Here is a 20,974-nt window from a genome sequence, read left to right as displayed (position 1 = left end):
AGCTGCAGGAGAAAAACTCTTCACATCACACATTCAGACATTTCATACATTGTTCATATAAAATCACTGATCAGCACAGCTTTAATGTTTTCACTCACAGAGAGCAGCACTTGATAAGAAGCACAGCTACTCGTGTGCAAACACCCAGCGCACCAGCTCTCTGAGCACTGTCCCAGTTCAAACACAAACTGGTTATGTAATGAACCAATTAGGCGTCTGAGCCGTGAAGATAAAAAGGAATCCTGTCCTGTGTTCATCATGTATACATTAAGTCTGTTTGTTCTTATACCATCATGCCTCATTTCTCCTCCGCCTGAGTCTGAATCAGGTTGCCACGGTTACATAAAGCTGTGTGCACATGTTCATCACATGTCACCTCGTCACACCGACTCTGACTCTGAACAGGTGGCTCTCGGTTCAGGAGCCATTTCCTGCTGAAAGCATCTCAAATACACAATGCTCCTAAAACCATAAAGCCATTTCACACACAGCCACACGCTGAAACCAGGCAGCCTGATATACTAAAACTGTCTCCATGGCAACCATGCTTGGAAACGCGGCGCACAGCAGGGGGGCACTTTGGAGATGGTCTGCTCCCTGTGATCATGCATAATCATGGCAGACACATATCAGAAATGTGGCCGGCGTCTCTCGTTAATAGTTGAGAAGACGACGCGGTGTGTGAAGAGATGCTCTGCGGTCGGCGCTGTCTGACGGCGAACACGCCTGATTAGTTAAAAGATGCTTTTATGCAAATGTCCAGAGGAAAACAGGAGAGATGCCTCCACGTCTGAGTCTGCAGTGACGACTGTCATTAGAAACGCTGAGAGTCAGATGAGCCCTCTTCATCCTGTGATGCAGCTTCCTCTCATCAGACAGGAAGGACCTCGTCTACATGTCATGTTTGTCACATGTGGCAGCTCCACTTTATCTTGTTCTAATGCTGAGAACACTGCAGTCACACACACACACTCTGAAATCTGCTCAGCTCCACCTGCACCGCCCTCCTTGAAGCTCCACTGTGGAGGATGTAAATATAATTGAATCAGTGTGTTTTCTTTAATCAGCTGACAATCAGAATGGTTGTGTTCTCGTTACCTCAGAATGAGACGTTTATATCTACACAGGGAGCAGGTCCTCGTCTACGGAGGTCACCATGTTGCACCGCCATGTTTCTACAGCAGAAATGCAGCTGGTAGCCTCTGCAGCTGTGCTGAGTAAAAGCCCAGACACTATCTGTGAATTTGATTCCTTTATATCCCCTTTTACTGTTAGTAAACAGTATGATGTTTTTTTGGTGGGCGGGGCTTAGCTGGAAGCAAAACAATTCACCACAGACATTAGCTAGCGCTAGCCATTATGAAGAAAGAACATTGTTTGCTAGCTTGATGCTAATGGCAGTACTCAGCGGGTTGATAAAGTGCTCTGCTGTTTCCTTTTTACTCTGTGTGCTAACGTCCCTACAGGAAATATCTTAAAGGCTGGGCTGTTGTTGTCCTACAGTTTCCACGGCAGCAGATCGCTCTGTGTTCCTATTGGTCAAGGTGACGGCTGTGACGGGAGCAGTCGTGGAAGACAACTGTTGGAATGACGTGAGGCGTCCCAGACATGGCGTCGGTTGTGGTCTACTATGACTCACTGATATCATGTCGTCCAGCATTAGAGGACCTGCAGTTTTAGGAACTTTGCCGTTGGCTTGGTTGCTACGAGCGACGTCTTTCACATTAAACTTCGTCATTAATTGTTGTTGATGTTGATTTTACAAATGTTGACGACTGGAGCTTTAACACCAGAGACTGCAGAGAGTCTTGGAAAACTAATGAAGGTTGTGTGTGTGTGTGTGTGTGTGTGTGTGTGTGTGTGTGTGTGTGTTATGTAATAGCGTGGCATCTGTGACGTGATGTCACATCTGAGCGTGTGTAGTGAATGCCGCTGGGGAGAGACGGCAGGGAGAAGAGATTCATTCTGCTCCAGTGGCCTCGCTTGTCTCTCAGAGATCTGTCCACACACACAGGGACAGAGACAGAGACACTGACAGCCACAGCGACGACGACAGGGACAGGGACAGGGACAGAGACAGGGACAGAGACACTGACAGCCACAGCGACGACAACAGGACAGGGACAGGGACAGGGACAGAGACACTGACAGCAACAGCGACGACGACAGGGACAGGGACAGGGACAGAGACAGGGACAACGACAGGGACAGAGACAGGGACAGAGGTGGAGACAGAGGACCAAACACAAACCTTTGAGTGAGTGTAAAGAAAACAGGTTTCAGTTTTTGAGAGGAGGGAGGCCGCTCCTTCTGGAGAGGAGGAAGTTGTAGATGGAGGAGAGGTGGAGGAGGTAATAAGCGTGGAGCGATAAGTGAAACCATGCTCCACCGTCTGTATTGTCTCCGCTAGGCTGAGTCTCACAGACAGCGGGACGTGTTGACGCTCTGAGGTCCGCTCAGGTGAACCGTGACATGTTCCAACATTCCTGCGCTCAGTCAGTCAGATGTTTCTGTGCATGCATACACAATGACTCCACATCTACATAAAGGCTTGTTTTCTTTTCACGCCTCAGCGAAGCCGTGCTACACGTGAGTTGCACGCTCCACAGACCATAATAATCCCCTGCTCCTGCTCTGCCTCAGAAATGTCAGCCGTTCACTACGAATCACTCTGAATAATATTCTCAGCACAAAGATTCTGTTCTCTGAGGCTGTCTGCTGAATATTAACGAGACGACAGATTCAGATCTGAAGGATTCAAACATGTGTCTGACAAACATAATGATGAATTATAATAAGATATTAATGATGATAAATGTAAATGTTTATTAAACAAACAGAAGCTCTACGTTCTTCGTGTTTGTCAGTATTTTAATTATGATAACATGCTGATGAACTTAAGCATCAGCATGTTATCAGTGTCAGTGTGACCATATTAGCACGATGACGTAAGCATTTAGCTTCAAGCACTGCTGTGCCTGAGTACAGTTGCTGTTACTGCAGGTGTGGTTGAGTCTCCGGGCTCTCATCAACCTCGCTTCCAGCAGCAAAAAAGTGCTGTACAGGTGTACAGCAGCAGGTGCACAGGTGAACATGCACGTCAGTGACACGTAGTGCAGGACTGGTTCTGAATGAATGAGAGATTTGATCACACTCAGGTCAAAACTTCCACCGGCCTCGGATGGTCGTTCTTCCGACTTCGGTGCGTTCACCAGTTTTAAGTCGTAATGTTGAGACAACATGGACGCTACAATGAAGATGTTTTTTTAATTAATTTAATTAATTGTTTGAACCAGTGGTTCCCAACTGGTGGGTCATGGGTCCATCCTGAATGCTCCACAGCGACTCCAACGTGAGTTTGTGAAAAAACACACTTTATTTTGAAGTACAGTGAATTTCCAGCACAGAACTCCTATTTTGAAATGCCGTTTCCTGCTGAGAGTGAGTGAGTAACGGACAGCTACTTGACAGGGACAGCAAACAAAGAAGATGGAGCAGCTGAGCCATGAAACATGACCGGGAACTCATTTTTCAGAACATTCCCACAACCCATGAATACAAGACAAGGCTGTGGAGGGACGTCTGCTAGGACAATTACTGGTCAGTGACATTTGTGTATCATCGTACTGAGCCTCCATATCCTACAAGAGAGACGCTGAATCAATGCAGCCCGCCTTTCTGTGACAGAGAACAACAAAAGTGCTGTCACACACACACAGCGAATGCACCGAGCTTAACCCCCCCACAAACACATGCAGCAAATCCCATCATCCCCTGGGACGCCGAGCCGCAAACAGACGAGTGACATTCATGTTTGTTGTGATGGAGGTCAGTGGGAGGGATGTCGCTGCACCACCGCTGACCTTAAACACAGCACACACACACACACACACACACACACACACGGAGCCGCTGTGTGGCTGTAGCTTTGTATGCCGTCTACACAGAACCAAACAGTGACAGTGGCATCATGTGGCTTCAGTGTGTGATGTTAGACAACATGATGACATCACAGACTCAAAAGAGGCATGACATGTAACATGACAGCGTCGACCTCTAGTGTGACAAGTAACATATGTGTCAGCAGCTCTTTGTATACAATAACAATGACATCACATTTAGCGTCCTTGTTATATGGCGGCTGATCTCGTCCTCTGCTTGGAGGGTAAGGAGCTCCTGGACCTCACTGTTTTTACTGTTTGTGGACATTTTCAGCCGCTCTCTTTCTTCTTTGGGTTAGCTGCTAACTGCTAACAGCTGCAGTTTTTCTTCTTTGGGTTAGCTGCTAACTGCTGCTGTTTTTCTTCTTCGAGTTAGCTGATAACAGCTGCTGTTTTTCTTCTTCGAGTTAGCTGCTAACTGTTTTTCTTCTTTGGGTTAGCTGCTAACTGCTGCTGTTTTTCTTCTTCGAGTTAGCTGCTAACTGTTTTTCTTCTTTGGGTTAGCTGCTAACTGCTGCTGTTTTTCTTCTTCGAGTTAGCTGCTAACAGCTGCTGTTTTTCTTCTTTGAGTTAGCTGCTAACTGTTTTTATTCTTTGGGTTAGCTGCTAACTGCTGCTGTTTTTCTTCTTCGAGTTAGCTGCTAACTGTTTTTCTTCTTTGGGTTAGCTGCTAACTGCTGCTGTCTTTCTCCTTTGAGTTAGCTGCTAATTGTTTTTCTTCTTTGGGTTAGCTGCTAACTGCTAACAGCTGCTGTTTTTTTCTTTGGGTTAGCTGCTCACTGCTAACTGCTGCTGTCTTTCTCCTTTGAGTTAGCTGCTAATTGTTTTTCTTCTTTGGGTTAGCTGCTAACTGCTAACAGCTGCTGTTTTTTTCTTTGGGTTAGCTGCTGACTGCTAACTGCTGCTTTTAAAGTCTCCAGTGGTGGGTCACACCGATAACACATCAAAACGTCACACCATCCTGACTATGGTCCTGTCCTGCTGGCTGTCCTTTTTATACAGATATTGTTTCAGTGGTCCGCTCAGAGGCGAAACAACTCTGTCCCCTCGTTCTGCGATCGTACCTTTTACGTTGAATGACGAGGCGGAATAATGGCGTGAAATTCCCGCCTTGAAGAGGCAGTGTAAAAGGGGCTAAAGCCTGCGCTTCGGCCGTGATGCTCTCAGTAAGAAAATAAGTTATATAAAGTCAGTGTGAAGAAAAGTGCAGCTAGAAAAACCTGGAACCTTGGAGATTTAAAGTGTTTAAGGTTGGTTGAAGAAGAAAAGGAATGGAGGAAAAAGCAGAAGGGAGGAAGGCAAGAAGGAGTCAGAGGAGAAAAGAAAAAGCTAATCATGAGCATGAGTACAGATGGAAAGGGGGAGGAAGCAAAGGGGGAAAGAAAGGAAAGGAAATAGAGGATGAAAAAGGGAAAGGATGGATGAAAAATCTTTATCTGAAGTGTGGAGCAGAAAAACAAGTAACAGTACTGCACGTACTGCAGTGACTGAGAGTACGTCAGTGAGTTTACTGATCTGAGATCTGTGTGCTGAATAAACCAGACGAGGCTGATGTGTTTGTGGATCATCTGGAGGGAGGTGAGAGCCTCAGGTGGAAACACACACACACACACAGCCAAGGCTTCGCTCAGTGGACTGAATAGTATCTGCTCCAACACACACACACACACACACACACACACTCCTGACAGCAGAGGTGCTGACGCTTGTAATCCTGAGAACTCTTCTCTGATTGGTGCGAGGTTTCTGTGCAGAGGAAATGTGTCGGCTCCAGGGTGATGTGATGTGTTTCATGGTTAACTACTCTTAGTTAGTTACAGCTTCCTGTGTGATGGGCTTACAGGACGTGGGCCGCCTGCTCATATGGAAACATACAGTTTGCATACAGTCCCTTTCAAAATAAAAGCACTATGTTGGTACAACACTGCAAATTGATTTTCTTCCTTTAGTTTTGTTACTCTGATTGGCTGAAGGAGTTTGTCAGTCAAGGCGAGTAGTCCCGCCCACTGAAAGCGAGCAGGACGATCTCACCAGACTAACATATCTGTGATTTACAGAAACCCACAATCTGAACATTTATTCTGGAGGCTGGGTCAAAGGGTTACAGCTCAGGAAGACTGCTCAGACGCTCTGATATCCGTGGTTCTGTTTGTCCAAAGAATCTGCATCTCTCGGTTCAGACAAATTTTCTCTTTGGATTACATGTGCCAAAAATCTAATACTTCCTTTTGTTTGTTTGTCGGACATCCAGCTGTTTGCTGAAGCTGCTCACGTCCTCTGAGCAACTCATAACGTTACGGCCGCTCCGTCGTTAGCCGCTTTAAAACTCCTCCTGATGGATTTGTCCCCTCAGTGGAAGTCCCTGTTACTGTTTAGGTTCATAGCTTTTTTTTTCATAGCTTGTGGAATTTCACTGGTGTTTATATGGACTCCTAAATGTCTTTGACGTGTCGCGACATCAGCATCTCTGTAAAATATATAAACCATGTAGTTTTGGATGTTACCTGTTGAGTGGTGATTCCCACACTGTCTGTGTCTGCTCTCAGCTGTGGGACGAACACGTAGGTGGAACACGATGGTGTAGTAACATCAGGAGAGTTTCCTCCAGTATATATATAGAGTAAACAACATTTACATCCTTCGTCACAAATCTGCTCCTCTTCTTCTTCTACAGCAGTTTTCTGTGCAGACGCTGCAGAATCCTGTTTTTAGAAGAGAAACGTGCGCACGACGTCCAAGGTACCCTGGGTGTGTTGGTTGTTGATGTTCTGGGACGCCATGTCAACTTCAGCCTGGTACATGCATTGGAAATGTACAGTTTGCATACAGTCTCTTTCAAAATAAAAGCACCACGTCAGCGCAACACCGCCAATTCACGTTTTTTTCCTTCAACAACACACACGTGATTACATTTAGGAAAAAAGAACAGGGTTTGGCTTTACATTCAAACAGGAAGTGAACACCGGCCTCCTGAGTAAAAGTTGGTGGTTGTTGGACCCATCCATCACCCCTCCCACCCGCCCTACTCAGACTTCTGCCCCCTTTTCCTTAACTGTTCTCCTGCTGTGTTTCCCCCTGAGGCTGCCGAGCGCTGTTAAACAATAACGGCAATCAGCTGCACATCATGCTGACATTAAATGACGGCTCTTATCATCAGTGTCTGACACTGACCAGGCGGCGGTATTCAGCGACTGGGTTGCTCTCACACACTAAATACATACTTCGTAAATTTGAAAACCTTTGTTCTCGAAAAAGAAGAAAAAAAATAACACAACAAAATCCTGTCCACACAAATATTCTTTTACCAAAAAACCTCTGTGGCATGCCACACCAGCAGGTGGCGATACAATCCAGTCACTCCAGAACATGACCTTCAGTGAGCTTTTTCCTGAAGGCGGCACCTCGTTCTGACGCCTCTGGTCGTCATACAGTGAAAGAGTAACTGAACATTTCTGTGTTAACCTGTAAACCGCAGGAGGTTAGAGCAGCTCTGTCGTCGTCGCGTCCACCATTGTACTAAATGTCGTCTTCTCTGTGACGCCTCAGAGGAGAGAACGGTGCACATGTCTCTGCACGTCAACACTGTTACGTTTTTGAAAGTCTTCACCGTGAAGGACTTTTGAATAAGGTTCGATTTCACTGAACTGAAACTTTATGAAAAGTTCATGCAGCGTTGTTTACACAGTTTGGGTTTTGAAATATAGCCAGAAAATAGAGGAGATGAAGACCAAAAAGTAATATTTGTAGTATCCATGTTTTGGTATCAAGCCGCCCACCCCTACCTGTCAGCGATGTCTCTGTAAAAATACAATTTTCACAGCATCATCTTTGTGGTGAAACAGCGTCGGGTCACTACACAGACAAAAAATCTGATGCAAACACAGCATTGACACAATAAGACACATCTTCCTTCATTGTTTGTTGGTGTTGAGCAGCGGCCTGCAGCTTGGCAGGCGTCTCTCCGCGGTGTCACACCATCAACCATCCCCTCCACCTCCCGAGTCAGCTCAGATACTACGTCTCTTTAGAGATGTTGATATGATACGTATGAAACGTACAACTGATGTCAGATTGTGACCTCGCTGCCTGCAGGACGGGGATGTTCACTAATAAACTTTTAGATAGTTGACTTTGTTTCTGCAGTTGAAACTCCAGTAAGCTCTGATGTTAGAAACATTCCAGCGTGCTGTGACATCATCCTCAGGAGTGAGACTGACGACGCTCAGAGAGCCGTTTACATTCATCCTAAAGTTTGGTCCTCAGTCGGCTGTTTTTTATTAATGTGAGCGAGTAGCAGGTTAATTTCCTCTCTGGTGTCGGGGACAAGTTGTTCTTTGTCTTGGCACAGCGTCTGTGAGCATCAGGAGGGCTGAGCAGAATTTTGGGGGGAAGCAGTCGCCATGGAAACCAGTTGATTTGTTAAAATTCTTTTTGCAGCTTGTCGTTGAGTCAGAGCCGCCGGCAGCTGCTCGCAGCCAACATTTGGTTGTGTTTACACTTAGATCTGCCGTGAAGCACGCATCGCAGTGTCTGTCTGTCTGTCTGCCTGCCCGCCTGCCTGTCTGTCTGTCTGTCTGTCTGCCTACCTGCCTGCCTGTCTGTCTGTCTGTCTGTCAGGATGACCAGTGTGTCATCTCGTGAGCAGCAGCAGCAGCAGATGTACGGCAGACTGATTATCAGCTCCATGCAGTTCACATGTTTCAGCCTCTCTGACCCTCCCTCCACCCGTCTGTTCCCCTCCTGTCACCATCCTCCTCCTCCTCCTCTTCCTCCTGTTGTTTTTTATAACTGATGACTCTTGCTGTTGTCATCCCGTCCTCATCTCTCTCTCGGTGCCTGGTAGAAGTGTGGAGTCAGCAGTAGTGTTGCAGAGGACACAGATTTATTTTACCAGCCCAGCGTTTCTCAGACAGTCGGCTGTGAGCGAAGAAGTTTTGTCTCATCAGAGAAAATGGAGTTATTGTTTCAGTCCGACTAAGTTAGCTGCTAGCTAACCGTAGCTAACTTGTTTGTCCATTGTTTGGTCTGTGACGTAATAGGTCAACAGGAAAAAGGTCCAATACTAACAAGCTGAAAGGGGGCATATCTCCACCTATCGTAGAGGAGTCGCACATACTTGGCTCAATAAATGGATTCCCCTCCCGTGCTTGTATACTGGGACAAGGACAGTAGGCCAGTTAGATGTCCTCGTCCAGCTGGGACTGTAGCTCCACTTCACTGTGACTGGAAGCTGCTGTTGATTGTATCCGCTCCTTAACTCCTGACTCTGATCCCAACCCTCTGCTGTGAGGTCATCTCTGTGATTTCAGGGTGAAGTCGGTGTAACATTCAGGGACAGAATCATTTAAAGGATTTGCATGATGTGCAGACTCATACAGCAGTAACCCCTCTGACTCATCCCTGTGACTCCTCTCCTACAGTGTGGTGCTGTATTTATCTGCACATCTCTGCCCTTTCCCTCTCATTTTACTGTGTTCAGGATGTTTTTAGGTGTGTCCCCACAGCGCTCAGGGGAGGGCGGGGCTTTGTGAAAAAGTAGCAACTAGGTACCAGATGCATAAACGACATGAACATGAACATGTACGCCTTTTCACATATATAAACTGGTATTTAAATGTGCAGTGACGATGTGCACACCTCACACAGTGTCAGAGGAGCGTTCTCATGGATTCTGGTGAGACAGCTGCAGGTGACATGATCAGGACGGGATTAAAGTTAAGAGATGGTCACAGTGTTTTAGAGTTTTTTGCCAGTTTCACTGATTGCGTCATTATTTTTTGGATGCTACCTTATTATCCATATGTTTGTGTCTGAGGGTGCTATCACATCTAACCTGTTTGGTTTGGTTAAAATGAATTCAGGTCCATTTGTGCAGTTAGTACAGTTTGTTTGGGCTGGTGTGAAAGCCGTCAATCGAACCCCGGTGCAGACCAAATGACCCAATCTACGGGGGTGAACACACCCTGAGTGACTAATGGGAACAACTGTTAATAAAACTGATGCACTATGACGCAAAAGGATGTTTGTTTGTTTTTGTCACTGACAGGCTCACTGACATTATGAGAGGATCCCTACAGAGATAGAGCTTTGTGTTAAAGAGTAAGATCCTTTTTGTTTAATCAGAAACAGCCCTGAAATCACCGTCACCATACCCACCAGACTCCATTTGAATAAACAGTCATTTTATCACCATAAAACACACTTCATTCAAAGTCGACAGAAACAAAGTAAAACTCAGAGAAACCATCTGAGATCATCTTTCCACTGTTCCAACAATCACCAGCTCTGGTTTACTTGAAATTAACCCTTAAATCACCAGTTAGATGTAAAAACAAAGCTGGTTCTGTACACGCTAAAATGACTGTTTATCTAAATGGAGTCTGGTGGGTTTGGTGATTTCAGGGCTGTTTCTGATTAAACAAAAAGGATCTTACTCTTTAACACAAAGCTCTATCTCTGTAGGGATCTTTTCATAATGTTGTCAGACACTTAGAATAACAATTCATGCATAAACATGATTTTTTAATCTTAAAAGATGGCAGCTCAGTTTCAGCTCGGTGTGAACACATGGCAGGTTTTGTCCTTTTATTTCTGTACCCGTCAGGTCTTAATCGTTACTCACAAACACAGAGAAGGTGTTTAAAAAAAAAGGCTGTATGACATCATCCCAAAGGTCAGACTGCTTCTTACGGTGTCAGATAATCAAGAAGACACATGTCCATGCACACACCCGTCAGCGCTGTCAGCAGGCTGTTACTGTAATGTGTGTGAGGTCAGAGGGACGCACGCATCACTCACCTGAGCGCTCACACTGTGACACCTGACTGTCAGTCAGAAATGATCTGTGTGTCTACTGGTGTTCAGGAAGTCATTTTAGCAGGAAGTGAGGCGTTTATTTGCACATATGAAGGAGCGACAGTGTGAGCGAGCGGAGCTGTGATGAATGTGAGGGGGATGGAGACCTTTACGAGGCGATAGGTCACATTAGCATCTGACATCAGCTCCGTCACCAGAGGAAAATGTCGTTGTACGTTTTTGCAGATCAGTGTTAATGTTGGCAGCTGTTTTAGATTCAGACTTTAGTCTGATGAAGGGTGGATCCACTTCCTGCTGCTGGATACGAGCGGCGTGCACAGGAGGAGAGGCGGAGCCGAGCTGTGACTGTCCTGCCTCTGACTCTTCTCAGATCTCCTGCATCACAGCTGCTGCACCATCACTTCCTCTTTAATGGGCAGTTAGTTTATCTGAACGGAGCCACAGTACCTGCAGCGATCACTGACGGCTGAGTCAGAACAACTTCCTGCGAAGCATCAACACTGAAACACACCTGTACTGTATGTGTTGGTGGAGCTGCAGAGTTAATGGCATGATGCTGACAGGCTCAGCTCTGATCTAAGTATCAGACCACACTTTGTTCTGTCTGACAGGTTTGAGCCAAAGCAGCACGGTGACTCACACCTGTGCTGAGCTCTGATTGGTTCCTCTGACGGCCACAGGCAGGAAATACAGACACAAGCAGCTGTGTGAGCTGTGGGTCTGTGTGTTAATAAGGCGTTGTCATCATGACTGGACCGACGTGCGTTTGTAGAATCAGTTTATTTGACTTTACAGATGTTCGTAAGAAATGTGCCTCTGCTCTTTTTAAAGCTGCAGTGCAGAACCTTTGTCTCCCCCCTCTGGCGCTGACAGTAACCACACAAACACTGTCGACCTTTGTTTGTATGACATATGTCTGCAGGTGAGCGCTCTGCGTCTCCCCGCCCCCAGCAGCGCTCTCTTTAAGCCTTCTTTATGACTCCATGACAGTGATAGCCGTGGGCGGAGGGACTTTTATTTTGTTCTCTGTCTTATTCTCGTGAACGCAGCATCTCAAGAACGTCTTCTTTAAATTTTGCACAAACGTCCACTTGGAGCCAGCGATGAACTGATTAGATTTTAGTGGTTAAAGGTCAAAGGTCAGTGAGATCTTGCATATGTTTCATTATATAAATGCGATATGTCGAGATCGCCTTGAGGGAATTTCCTCAAATTTGGCACAAAGGTTTGTTTGGACTCCCTGATGAAAGTTTAGATTCTGGTGCTCAAAAGTCACAGTGACCTCGTCCGTGGCAGCGGCTGAAAATGTCCACAAACAGTGAAAACAGTAAGGTCCAGGAGCTCCTTACTCTCCGAGCAGAGGACAAGATCAGCCGCCGTATAACAGGGATGCTAAATATTTGTTATTGACATGTGATGTCATTGTTATTGTTTATAAAGAGCTGCTGACACGTGTGTTATATGTCACACGAGAGGCCAATGTCATTGTGTTTCATGTCACGCCTCTCCAGCTGTTGCAGTGTTCATATGTGGGTGTAGATGTAGATTTTGGGGGAGGGATGCAGGAGACACGTCCCCCTCAGTATCTGGAATATTTGTCCCCCTCCATATAGAAGGGTAAACATAAATTGATGACTTTTACTCTGACAAAATTAAAGATATTAAGATAAACTGAGGCAGAAAAAAACAAAAACTGGGGTAGTGATGTTGGCGTCAGACACCGGCGCACTACTATGTTGTAAAGAGCGTAAAGGTCCGTGTAGGGAGGGGGCGGAGGTGGATGAACTTTACCTGGGAGCTGCTGTTTGTTTCTTGAGAATTTGAACATCCAAATCCAGGACGATACGTAGCGGGTCATATTCAGACGTGCAGGTCCACTGATAGATATATTTAAGGAGCTGGGATGGGAACGTGTTGTTCTGGCTCCAGATTTAGTGCACAGACGTGACTGAAGTATCGATCTCCTCATGTAACTCTTGGCAGGGAAGCATTTTAGCCCACAGAGTCAAACTCTGAGTGCATCTGTATGAACTATGGGCTCAAACTATTCCTTTACGTCTACCTGAGCTGTAGTCTTCTCGAAGCTGCACAGCAGGTGGTGTTGGACCAGCACAGAGCTGAGCAGCTGCTGAGGGTTTACCTGTCAGGATCTGGAGCTCAGGATGAAGCTGGCAGTCGGTGTTCACAGATACTCTGCAGCTAACTCATTAAGCTGCAGAAATACTCGACCCTGTGAAGGCAGAGCGAACACGTGAGGATGTCAGATAGACTTTAGTGAGTCTTCAGCTGGCTGCGTTTCTGTGTCGAGTGCTGAAGAGATTCTCCTGGGGGAGATGCTGCAGAGTACACAGCCCTTCAGCCTCTTCTCTTCCTCCTCACAGCCTTTCTTCTCTCCTCATGCTCGCTCCCTTTTCATCATTTAGTCATCAGCTCTGCCTCGGGGGCTAAAAATGGCTACCACCTCTGAGCAGCTGAGAGCTGCTCGCTGTTCAGGCTGGCAGTATGGAGTAGTAGAAGGAGAGGAAAGATGCAGCAGCTCAGAAGTCTTCCTCACTGTAAATGGGCTTTTGTGTTGTGTGTTATCAAGTGCAGTTAATGGAGCTCTCTGGGGGACATGTCCTGTGAACTGAGCGTCCTTTAGCAGGAGACATTTGTCTCTTTGGATCTGGACTCATTACCGCTAACAGGAGGGAGAATCCTCTCTATTTCATTAAGATCAGGAGTCAATGGCATCGATCTCACTCAGCCAGGGAGGAAAACACAACAGCCAGGTCTGCTCTGTGTCTTCATCTCAGCTGGTACTAAGACAGGACGGATGACGTCTCAGCTGAGTGTCCAAATCAGACCTGTACCTGCACCCATACATATTTCAATGATCTCTCCTCTGCTTGTTTCTACACCTGCCTACACTTCACCTCTCCGAGTACTCCTCAGACACGAGAGGAGGTGTAACGTCTTTCTTCCTGCTGCAGATTTCTCTGCTTTGACTCACTCAGAGGATTCACAACACGAGTATGTGGATCAACTCGATCGATACGTTTTAAATGTTTCAGTAGAAAAGTTCTCAATATTTTCTGACTGGTGCAAACTGAAGGTGACGGTACAGGCTAGTTTTCAATAAAAAAAAATAAGACAGCTAAGACACTGAAGGCCAGAGTCCAGCTCAGGTCAGTATCTGAAAACCCACACCCGCCCATACCCATTAATAAAAGTCCTGTGGCCTGACCCGCACCTGTGATTAAACACACACAGGTTACAGTCACTTACATTGAGCTGCGTTCTGCGTTCTGCGTTCTTGAATTCCGAATCCAGCAGAGGAGGCGTGTCTTTCACTGGATGGTGAAAACATTCAGTCACTGCCAGGTTAGGAAACATTTAGCATGCCTCTTTCCTTTTCCAACATTTTAATAATATTTTTCAAATATTTTATCAAAATTTTTTTGGATTTTTTTCATTTTTTTTTAAAGATATTATAATTTTTGAAATATTTTATCATCTTTTTTTCAGACATTTAATTAACATTTTTTCAGACATTATAATAATATTTTTTAGACATTTCATCAACACTTTTTTGGACGTTTTATCAGAATTTTTTCTGACATTTTATCAACATCTTTGGGGCATTTTATTCATAATTTTTGGTCATTTTTCAAATATTTTTTGGACATTTTATCAACATTGTTTTTGGATATTTTAATAATATTATTCAGACATCTTATTTCCATCTTTTCAGACATTTTATGAACAATTTTTTGGATTTTTTTCCATGTTTTTTTAGGCATTATAATTTTTAAAATATTTTATCATCCTTTTTTTCAGACATTTAATTAACATTTTTTTTTAGACATTTTAATAATATTATTTAGACATTTTTTTTTCCATCTTTTCAGACATTTTTTAATAGATTTCAGACATTTCAATACCATCTTCCACCACCATCAGACCTCCAAAGGATCCTCCTTGGGTGTCTTGAACTCCATGTAGGCTGCCACCTCATCTTTGGGCTGCAAAGTTTCATGGCTGGAGTCCTCCACGTCAGTGACCAATGTGACCATGGGGTCAAAGGTTACACTTGTGTCACTGACTTTCAAAATAAAAAGCATCTGACGCTGAAATTGCTGAGGGTGATATTTGCAGCCCGTTCTCATTCTGAAGTCATCAAAAAGCGCTGCTTCGTCAGTGACTTCAGCGTCAGACACTGATGGCAAGAGCCACCTTTTGTGATGTTATGATACGCTGCTAGCAGGTGTCAGTGTCAGTTGATGTCTCAGCGTTGGTTATGGCGTTCCTGAACATCAACAGCAGACGCAGGACGATAACGAGCACACAAAATGTAGATGTGAAAGTCCACCGACAAAGTGGTGACACTGTATGTGACGAGCTGGGATGAGAACATGTTATTTGATGACTTCAGAGTGAGAACGAGCTGTGGGTCTCCTGAATGAATGTCTGTTTGTTTAACCCATTCATCGCTGTTCTGTCATGAAAAAAAGACAACCACCAGAATTATCACATAAATCAGAAATGCTTATTGTTTGCTGGATCACACTCAGGTTACCTGTACCTGTATCTTTTCACTGAGGGCGGTGGAGGTCATTTCTGGTGTCAGGCTCTGGGGAGGCAGCCACACTCACAATGCTAATTGTAGCAGCTGGACGTTGCCGCTCTGAGCTCCTCAGGTATTAACCCTGAGCAGCATCCCCAGTCTCTGTTTCCCACTGGTGCTGCTGGGAGAGGTGGGATTTGTAAATAAACCACAACAGAGCTGCAGTGTGTCTCCACTCTGTGTAATTACCCTCCTGACAAATACAGAGTAATTAAACCTGGGTCCTCTCGTGCAGCGTTTCAAAGCACTGAAGGGTTATGGACTGATTTAGCAAGCTGGCTGTTTCAACTCCGTCCTCCCACTCCGCTCCATCACATGCTGCTTTTTACAGACGCTGTTCCTGGTTTTATTTAGCCCAGTCCAGTGAAATATTCAGCAGAACTCAGCCTGTTCCAGAGGGCCCTGAGCCGGCCAGCTAATCCTGCATTTAACTGTTAAATGTCCATGGTTTTTTTTTTAGAAATATTCTCTTGTCCCGCTGCACGCTGCCAGCCGGCCCCATGAACAACGCTGTTCACACTCTGTCCAATTACACTAAGAGGCTGATAGTCGCTGAGAGCCGGTGGCAGCAGCTCTCAGAGGATCAGCGGCGGAGCTGGGTGGCACTGCTGCTGGCAGGAAGCACTGCCAGAGATTTACAGCTGCACACAATCCTGCATGGCTGCCCGTCCAATCTGTTTCCCTGGTAACCGTTGCATTTCAGAAGCCATCGCAGAACGAGAGAGAAAAAATACATAAATCATCCACTGCTGAAAAATGCCCCAAAAACTGGGAACAAGCTATTATTGATGGGAGAGGAGAGCGTGCACACAGCTCATGTAGAGGATGACTGAAACCATGACAGTGTGACACAGAATGAAGCTCAGAGCAGCTGAATGAGACACAGAGACCAGGAGATCAGGATTCAGTGTTGTATCATTATTATAATTTCATCTCACTGTGAAGGACATCACCAGATTTGTTGTTGTGCAGGTAAATAAAATGATGCATCCAGGACATACGGGAGGAGTTTATCAGATACCTTAGCACATGTGGAGACAGAGTGTCCTTCAGGGTGTCTTTGGGTTGCCTGCATTTTATTACTCAGCTCTCAGCTGTGGGTCATAGAGCTGTGTGGAGGTAAAACAGCTAAAGTAGCTTCCATGTTGGAGTGCATGCATGAAATTATTATACTCACAAAAAAGTGTTGCATGCAAAGGAAGTGAGTGAGCCTGTGATTACAGCACGGGAAGTCTTGTACACGAAATTGTGAACTCAGACCTGAGGTTGGTTGTACTAACTATCTATGATGACAATAAGGGGTTAAAAAACTGCTGTGGAGGTGAGGAGTGTCATTGACTACAAGACCCATCAGCCATCAGGCCAATCACTGGCTTTTGATTGGCTATGGGGCCTTATAATGTAAGAGAGGCCCTTTGTTTCAGCTCAGGCTCTGCTTGGCTATCGATACCATAGCAACAACATTGGAAGCTCCTATTGGCTCAGTGAGGTGTCAATCAAAAGGTCAGGAGCTCGCCTCCAATGTGAGATCGTCCATTCGGTTTGTTTACATGCAGGACAGAGAGATGATGAATAATATGTAGAGAAATATAAATGTCTGAAACGATGCAGCAGTTGTCGGTGGATATGCATCTATGTGATGATGTGTTTGGACGAAATATTCAGATCATCTGGATCGTTGGGCGTGTGTGGGGACAGTTTTTGTTGGAGTAACATGGATCTTTGGATTATGATAACTGTTTATTTGTTGTTATTGTGTTTCTTTTGGGAGGATATGACACGTATAACCAAGGTTACTGAGATTGATGGAAAAAGATTTTTGAAGCTGAGCGGAGGTGAAAAAGATATTCAGCCTAATTTAAAACAGTGACTTTTGTAAATTCTCTTCAAGGATCCTTTATTCCTGACGACTTGCTGTGGTTGAGTTTGTTTTTGAATATTGTTCTGCCAATATGATTTCTGTTGTATGACTGTTTGTCTCCATGTGGTGTGAGCTACACTGTTTAGTTTTTGTCTGTTGTTGTTTGTTCATTTGTTTGTTTGATTGTGTTTTTGTGATAACGGACTGATGCTGTTTGTTTTTGTATCAGTTGTGTTGTATGTAATTACTGCCTGCTCACACTGAACTCCACCTCTTGTGTTTGTTTTTTTACTTCCTGTTTGTACTCTGTCTCTCTGCTACTGTAATGATGCAAATTTCCCTGCTGGGGGATGAACAGAGGATTGTCTTGTCTTGTCCTGTCTTGCCTTGCCATGCCCTGCCTTGTCTTGTCTTCACCTGTCCTATCCTGTCCTGTCCTGTCTTGTCTTGTTTTGTCTTGTCTTGTCTTGTTTTTTCTTGTCTTGTCTTGTCTTGACTTGTCCTGTCTTGCCTTGCCATGCCCTGCCTTGTCTTGTCTTCACCTGTCTTGTCTTGTCTTGTCTTGTCTTGACTTGTCCTGTCTTGTCTTCACCTGTCCTGTCTTGCCCTGCCATGCCCTGCCTTGTCTTGTCTTCACCTGTCCTGTCCTGTCCTGTCTTGTCTTGTCTTGACTTGTCCTGTCTTGTCTTGTCTTGTCTTGCCATGCCCTGCCTTGTCTTGTCTTCACCTGTCCTGTCCTGTCTTGTCTTATCTTGACTTGTCATAAATGCAAAAAAAAGTGAAAAAGAAAAGAAATTACATTATTGAATTATTTACATTAAAAATGAAAAAGAAAAGAGAGGAAAAAAGTTAAAAAAAAAAAAAAGGTCCACACTGAAAAGAAAAAACATAAATATGTGCAACATGTATACATATGTATGTATACATATGTGTAACCGACCTCAGTTAGGCCTCACTGTAATGAGACAGTAATGAGGCTCATAATGTGTCGTCCTTTTTACACACTGCCATTTATTCTCTGAACAGAAACAGGATATGTACGGGTCAGTCGTACAGTTGGCTCACTACAGGCAGCTCACAGGCAGCACACTACCAAAGAACAGCACGTTATCTTATTTTCATAAAGTGCAGTATGCCATTAGTTGAACATTTTAGCACTTTCGACAACCCGCTCCTAACTCTCTCCAGTTATATTTCCATAACTCACAGTGCATATATCTTCATATGGTGGACATACGGACCTTAACACACAACACTTGTACACAGTGCTCGACAGCTCACCGCGGGTACGTCTCTCATGAAGTGGCCATGTTTTAATGCCTGCAGTGGCATTTACCTACCACCTCTGAGAGAGGGCGCCTTTGAGCCAATAACACAGGTATAACCACAGAACTACAGAAGTGCATGACTGTCACTTTAAAGCAATGAAAGGAAGTGGAATTACACACAATGCAAACTCTGTTACACCTGCACACATGAAGCTGATCTCAGGGGGTGTGGCTTGTTTGTATGAAGCAGGTTGTTGCAGCAGATGTGTGTTTCTGAGGTGATACAGTTTGTATGTTTCATCCTCTGAATCCTCATCATGTGAGAACGTCTCTGTTATACCAGGTGATGAATCAGCTCATACAGCTGTGAAGTTTCATTTGAGTCAAAACACGATGTCATGTGAGTGTAAATATTCTCCTGAGGAGGCGTCTGATCACCAGTTACTGTTCAGTCCATCAGACACAATGCAGTGATACACAGAAGCCTGATGTGTCAGTGGAAATGTTTTACTGTTGTAACCTCACTGCTCACACATGCTTTTACCTCTGTGTCCTGCAGATGGCGCCCCGCTGAGCGAGCTGTCCTGGTCGTCGTCTCTGGCTGTGGTGGCTGTCTCCCTGTCGGGCCTCTTCACCGTCGTCTTCCTCATGCTGGCCTGCATCTGCTGCAAGAAACGCAGAACCGGCTTCAAGGTGGGGCCCCTCCTCTGAGCTCAACAACACATACATACACACACACACACACACACACACACACACACTCACTCATTCAGTCAGAGATACACACTCTGACTCTCTGTGCATGTCAACACTACTGTAAATGAACCCTAAACGTGCCTCTCAGCCTCTCATTAGACCTCTATTAGAGGACAGAAGGTCTGCAGAGTGTTATAGCTGCTGATGGGACACAGACAGACAAGCAGGTGGAGGCTGTTTGTTTATGGAGCATGTTTGTTCGTGGAAGCTGTTTGTGGAGGCTGTTTATGAAGGCTGTTTGTGGAGGCTGACTGTTTGTGGATGCTGATTGTGGAAGCTGTTTGTGGAGGCTAATTGTTTGTAGAGGCTGTTTGTTTATGGAGGCTGTTTGTGGAGATTGTTTGTGGAGGCTGTTTGTGGAGACTGTTTGTGGATGCTGTGTTTGTAGAGGCTGGTTGTTTGTGGAGGCTGTTTGTTTGTGGAGGCTATTTGTTTGTGGAGGCTATTTGTTTGTGGAGGTTGTTTGTTTATGGAGGCTGTTTGTAGAGGCTGGTTTGTGGAGTCTGTTTGTGGATGCTGTGTTTGTAGAGGCTATTTGTTTGTGGAGGCTGTTTGTTTATGGAGGCTGTTTGTAGAGGCTGGTTGTTTGTGGACTCTGTTTATGGAGGCCATTTGTTTGTGGAGGCTGTTCATTTATGGAGGCTGTTTGTGGAGATTGTTTGTTTGTAGAGGCTGTTTGTGGAGACTGTAGAGACTCTTTGTGGGGGCTGATTGTGGAAGCTGTTTGTAGAGGCTGATTGTTTGTGGAGGTTGTTTGTTTATGGAGGCCATTTGTTTATGGAGGCTGTTTGTGGAGATTGTTTGTTTGTAGAGGCTGTTTGTTTGTGGGTGCTGTTTGTTTGTGGAGGCTGTTTGTGGAGACAGTTAGTGGAGGCTGTTTGTTTGTGAAGACTGTTTGTGGAGGCTGTTTATTTGTGGAGACAGTTAGTGGAGGCTGTTTGTGGAGGCTGATTGTTTGTGGAGACTGTTTGTTTATGGAGGCTCTTTGTTTGTGGAGGCTGATTGTTTGTGGAGACTGTTTATGGAGGCTCTTTGTTTGTGGAGGCTGTTTGTGGAGACAGTTAGTGGAGGTTGTTTGTTTGTGAAGACTGTTTGTGAAGGTTGTTTATTTGTGGAGACAGTTAGTGGAGGCTGTTTGTGGAGGCTGATTGTTTGTGGAGGCTGTTTGTTTATGGAGGCTCTTTGTTTGTGGAGGCTGTTTGTGGAGACAGTTAGTGGAGGTTGTTTGTTTGTGAAGACTGTTTGTGGAGGCTGTTTATTTGTGGAGACAGTTTGTGGAGGCTGTTTATTTGTGGAGACAGTTTGTGGAGGCTGATTGTTTGTGGAGGCTGTTTGTGGAGGCTGTGTTTTGAGGTCTGCAGTTTTTGCAACCATCTTGTGTCGTTGATGTCGACCCTGTTTCTGAGCTGCAGGCTGAAATGGGTCACACACTGCGGAAAATAGGACAGAGAGAAAGATAGTGTGTGTGTGTGTGTGTGTGTGTGTGCTGATTCACCTCCAGGTTTACAGTTGTCCCCTTGTGGAGATTTTCCTGTAAATAAACAAACAAATGTAGTTTTGTTTATGTTCAGTGTTTCTGTGTAACGCTGCAGCTTCACAAACGTCCTGACAGTATTTCTGTCCTTCTGCAAAGTAGATTTTTATACCTCTGTGCCGGCATCAGCCGTCACTGGAGAGTTCTCTTCCTTCGTCTCATTCTCCTGAACACAATATCACAAGAACACTG

At 45.1% G+C, this 20,974-nt stretch overlaps 1 protein-coding gene across 2 annotated transcripts in view; it reads left to right on the top strand.

The window, feature by feature from the left end:
• aatkb (apoptosis-associated tyrosine kinase b) overlaps window positions 1-20,974 on the top strand; it is a 78,416-nt gene that overhangs the window by 16,362 nt on the left and 41,080 nt on the right. Inside the window, exons 1-2 of one of the 2 annotated variants that reach the window (XM_049563228.1) lie at window positions 3,503-3,600; window positions 19,052-19,185. In XM_049563228.1, coding sequence (XP_049419185.1) covers window positions 3,513-3,600; window positions 19,052-19,185 — 222 coding nt within the window. In that variant the 5' untranslated portion in view covers window positions 3,503-3,512. Of the gene's footprint in view, window positions 1-3,502; window positions 3,601-19,051; window positions 19,186-20,974 lie in introns of those variants that run through there. The other variant, XM_049563229.1, reaches the window with a different exon arrangement.

Source organism: Epinephelus fuscoguttatus, linkage group LG20 (assembly GCF_011397635.1).
Source record: "Epinephelus fuscoguttatus linkage group LG20, E.fuscoguttatus.final_Chr_v1".
NCBI lineage: Eukaryota > Metazoa > Chordata > Actinopteri > Perciformes > Serranidae > Epinephelus > Epinephelus fuscoguttatus.
This window is presented reverse-complemented; position numbering and strand designations above follow the sequence as displayed.